The sequence below is a fragment of the Lepidothrix coronata genome, unplaced genomic scaffold (assembly GCF_001604755.1).
Source record: "Lepidothrix coronata isolate B3197 unplaced genomic scaffold, Lepidothrix_coronata-1.0 Scaffold14, whole genome shotgun sequence".
NCBI classification, from domain to species: domain Eukaryota; kingdom Metazoa; phylum Chordata; class Aves; order Passeriformes; family Pipridae; genus Lepidothrix; species Lepidothrix coronata.
In genome coordinates this window covers 650,901-656,012 of record NW_016690194.1, presented here as the reverse complement: position 1 = coordinate 656,012, position 5,112 = coordinate 650,901, and the positions used below count along the sequence as shown (strand labels likewise).

At 46.4% G+C, this 5,112-nt stretch overlaps 1 protein-coding gene across 1 annotated transcript in view; it reads right to left on the bottom strand.

Moving 5' to 3' along the window:
• Nucleotides 1–4,577, bottom strand: part of SH3GL2 (SH3 domain containing GRB2 like 2, endophilin A1) — a 95,294-nt gene extending 90,717 nt beyond the window's left edge. Inside the window, exon 1 of the mRNA XM_017806274.1 lies at nucleotides 4,435–4,577. Coding sequence (XP_017661763.1) covers nucleotides 4,435–4,479 — 45 coding nt within the window. The 5' untranslated portion in view covers nucleotides 4,480–4,577. The remainder of the gene's footprint in view (nucleotides 1–4,434) is intronic.
• Nucleotides 4,578–5,112: the final 535 nt, after the last annotated feature.

The window sequence follows — 5,112 nt, the reverse complement described above, 5'->3', positions numbered from 1 at the left end:
CATCCCTGGAGATTTTTAAACGCAGATTGGACGTGGCACTGAGTGCCATGATCTAGTAAATGGACTGGATTTGGACCAAGGGTTGGACTCGATGATCTCGGAGGTCTTTTCCAACCCAATCGATTCTATGATTCTATGATTCTATGAATTACAGTATAGAAATCGTTTGACCAGGAGATTAATTTCCATCATACTCATATTCCTACTGATTTCAATGGAACTTCTCCAAGTTTGTGGTGATGCACATGTTCAGAAGATTTCTGCGTTTTATGATAATAAGCAGACATTCTGTCAGGACACTTTCTAAACAGATTATCAATGTTTTCAAACTCAACCTCAACCCTAATGTTCTCTTTTTTACAAACGAACCTAGGTAGACAGCTCTGAATCAATGCAGAATTCCTATGAAAGCCACAGAATTTCGTGGGTAATAGCATGGCAAGGCAGGAGTTTCATTTGCTTCTTATTAGTCACCAGGGTCATTCTCTTACTGGGCAATCCACAAGCTGCCTTGTTAAAGAGGGAAGCACAGCACTTTCCACCTAAAAGTCAGGGCATCTAACAAGCTACTGAAAATGATAAGTGGAGTGGAAGTAATTTCTTCAGATGTTTCTTTCAGTATCAAACCTTTTTCTCTATAAAACTGTATAAACTGGTTAATTTTGTCTTGGTGTTGAGACAAATTAAATCATGTTGTATCAAAAAAAGGAGAATACAGTGGTAGGAAATAAACAGGCTTTTAAATATTACAGGCTTCTGGTTCAAATCACCACATTCAGATTGCTATTTAAATGTCAGTCACATTTATTCAGTGGTTTCCAGGGGAACATCGGATGCAGCCATTCCCAGAATTTTTGTTCATTTCTTTCCCTATGAAATTATTACTTTCTGAAAGCTTAGTTTTGACTATGCCTCGCAAGAACCATATTATGCAATGAAAGCACTGATGTGGAAACAAAGCTCATGCTATTTTAAAACAACTCTATTTAAATGCCCCAGACTGTCAAACTGGTATCACCCATAGTGATTGCGGTAGTTTTAAAACTGTACACAAACCTGTAGAAGCAATATTCTCCCAGTCACACTGACATAGCACTAACGGAAAGGAGTCTGCATGTCTAAATAAAAGGGACCATTTGGTGGCACAGCACTTGGTTGCTCATTTCTGGAAAAGCACTCTTTAGTGCAATCTTCTTAACTCCAGGATGTCTTACAGATTTGCAGCAGCACAGTTAACATTCAAATGGGGTTATTTCTCCTTCTTAGGTGCTCTGTGGATAATAGAACTAAATGAATAATCTAACCTGCTCCATACTGGTCAATCTAGCATCTTGCAATTCTGTATTAATGTCACAACTTCCAGACTCACCCTGCTTTTACAAAGTCGGGAATAGTTCTTCTAAACTTCATGATGCTGCAGATGATTTTACATGATGATTTTACAGAGGTAAAATCATAAAAGTTTTCCTGAAAGCCAGAAGGGTGAACACACCACTCATTCTAGAAGGTGCGAAGTATCCTCCTGCTTTTCAATGACTCACTGCTGTTGCAGTTGGTGCATGGAATTTGACAGGCATTAAGTTCTTCAGCACGGCTTCTGAAGTGGCAGTACTTCATGCAGGTTAGTTTGACATAGTACAAGTCAAAGAATTATGAATGAAAATAAAATGCCTGCATTGTATAAAACCTAAATTGTATAAAATGCCTACATTGTATAAAACAATGTGGAAGTCATAATATTGTTGATTTATGGAAAGAAGACTTCTGAATGAAATAAAACCTTATCTATAACATTTAAATTGTATCACAAATTTATACTTCTCACTGGAATGCTATTATGTATTAATAGTATTGTACACTCATAAACTCTACTTGTTTACAGGGTACTATTGTTACAACAAGAATAATAGCATTAAAGATAGAAAGAAATTAAACCAGAGAATTCAAGACTTTACAATGCTAAACTGGGTTAAAGGACAGAGCAAGCTAAGAAATTATGAGAAATATCTTGTTCCTGATATGAATTAAGACTCTCTTATGACAGCATATCATATACATAAACATGAGTAAGAACCAAATTAATAATTAAGAATTTTTAAAACTACCAATTTGTTTGGTTCTATTTGGGAAGCTTCATTCACACCGACAATCTATATTTCACCTGGGGGTTAATCACTAGCTACAGAATTACTCCCTAGATCAAGGTTATCACAGCTAAATCCTGGATTTCTCACTCATACTGCAAACAAACCAATAAACAGTTTTGTCTTGCAACATACTTGTGAGTCATTCTCATACACGAATGTGTATTCATGGCCTGCATGAAACAAGCTGTGAAAGTCAAGGCTGAGGCCAAAAATCCCTAGGTCATCAGATGCCAGGCTGCTAAATCTGGCATCAGAGACTTAATATTTTGTTTCCAGACAGCTAAAACTCTTCCTTCCTTCCAGATGACAGTGTTGCTGACAATCAGTGTGAGAGTGTCATCTGAAGGACAAAACAGCACGCACAGACCTTTCACACCATGCTCCTGGAAAAAAAGATGTTTATCTCTGCTGCTGCAGATGCATTCTCATTCGCTTACAATAATGGAGAACCGAGACTTCTAGTATCCACAAGTGAACTTCAGCTTGCCTCCTTCTTAAATGTGGATGACATAGACACTGAAATTCTTATTTTCAGTACCAGAACTCAGTGCAGTAATGATGATTCCTAGCCTTCTGATGGCACTGTAGGCAGCAGCAGTAGAAACAAGAGTAGTAGCAGCAGATGGGTGCTGCAGGGTGGGCTCAGACCCCCCTAACTGCTCCTTACTGAGCAGTTCGGAGTACAGCAGTTTTCTTGCGAGACTTATTTTACCAATGATGCAACACAATCTGGCATTAAAAGTGAGATACAATGTCATTCAATGCCTGCATGTGCCTGTGCTGGAACGTGACATAACCTATTGCATTCAGAGTCATAATCATAGAATCATAGAATCAACTGGGTTGGAAAAGACCTCCAAGATCATCAAATCCAACCCTTGATCCAACATCGCCGTGGTTACTAGACCATGGCACTAAGTGCCACATCCAGTCTCATCTTAAAAACCTCCAGGAACAGTGAATCCACCATCTCCCTGGGCAATCCATTCCAATGTCTGATTACTCTCTCCGTAAAAAATTTCTTCCTAATATCCAACCTAAACTTCCCCTGGCAGAGCTTAAGATCGTGCCCTCTTGTCCTACTGCTGATTGCCTGGGAGAAGAGACCGACACCCACCTGGCTACAACATAATAGGTACTGGTGTAACTGCCAGGTATTGAAAATCAGAATTTGGACAAATACTCGTATTAAGGATCATTCTTTCAGGGAACATCTCCCCATATTGCACAAGAGATGAGATGAAAGAGATGAGATGCATGAGAAGGAGAAATACATGGGTGTTGAAAAGCATAACAGCAGAATGTATCTTGTGTGCCTGCACCTACAGACTGTTTGCAGTGACCTGCATGACAGACTGCTTGCAGTGACCAAGACTGCTACCTCAAGATGTCTGCAATAGCAATTAGTAGAAAATAATTGGAGATTTTGTATTTAGTTGCAAACCAAAAAAAAGGCATATTGCACAGGTTTTGATGTCAGATCTCTAAATCCAAAGCAGTTCTCTCGACGTCTATGAAACCATTTTAGATTTTTGCCCAAAGCAAAGCACGCTGATTCAGGAATTGTACCCTTGCAGATAATAACACACAGACTTTGTATTATAAAATAACTCGAAGACTGGTGGAACATCCACCTTGACCTTCCTGCCGTATCACACCATGCCTAAAGCAACAGAACCAAACTTCATTATTCGGATTTCAGCTGTAGTCTAGACCCAGAAAACAAAAAGGTCATGTTTATTGCTCTTTTCCCAAAGTCAGGAATGCCTATGGAAACACAGTGCATAGCCCTCGGTAGGGAAGGTTCGAGGGCCACAGCGGGTATTTGCCCCAGCAGCCACCCCCGCGGACCCTAGGCGGAGAGGACAGGGCATCCCAGCAGCTGCTCCCGCATCCCGGCAGATCCTGCCCGCTGCCGCAGCGCGGACGGGGCTGGGCAGGGGGGCGGCCCTCCGCAGCCGTGCACCGCGCACCCATGGACACCCGAGCAGACCCACCCCCTCCCGTGCACATCCACTACGCAAAACCCTTCACGCTCACGCGGAGCCGTGACCCACTGGCGCACCACGCACACCCGTGCAGACGCTCACACCGCCTCGCACGCACGCTCATCACGCACGACTGGCCACAACATCCGCGATCCCACTCGCCGTGCACTCGAATGGAAATCCGCGCACAGGGCGCCCAGCACACACCTGCACGCACCCCTGCCCGCCCACGCATAGGCCAGTCGTAGCCGAGCGCATCGCGGCGGCACCGACTCACGCGCGGGGAGGGGGCGCGGTACCTGCGTGGCTTTGTGGAACTGTTTCTTCAGCCCGGCCACCGACATGGCGAGGGCGGCGCGCTGCAGCCGTGCGGAGCCGAGCGAGCCGAGCCGAGGCGAGCCGCAGAGGTCCCGCCGCCGCTCAGCCGGGGCGCTCTCGCTGCCTCTCTCACAGCGCCCGGCGCAGGCTGCCAGGCGGCGGTGCCGGAGCGCTGTGACGTCAGGGCGGGACGCACCGCCTCCCGCCCGCCCCCGCCGGGCAGGTGCCCCCGTACGCGTGGCTCTGCCGCTCCCGGGCCCCGCAGCGCCGCCGCTGTACCGCCGCTGCTGCACTGCCGCCGGCCCGGGCACCCTGCCCCGCACCGCCGTTCGGTGGGCAGCTCTCGCACACGCGCGTCCAGCGGTGGAACCCGCGCTCGTCCCGTGCGGACACTCTCGGGGGGAGCACCGGTGCCCCGCCGCCTCCGTCTGGGTCACGGGCATAGGGCTTCTCGGTCCTCCTCTCCCTGCGCGGACCTCGCCTCAGCGTCCTACCCGGCAGGGAGCGGGACGCCTGTACCCGCGAGACATCATCCGCGGAAATTATCCCGAAGGGAAGAAATTGGCGGAGCAGTAATGGGGGCAAGAGAGGAAAGCGGTAGCAGAGGGTGGTCCAGATTCCTGAAAAAACATTTCTAGCCAGTGTCATGCCAGTGTCTA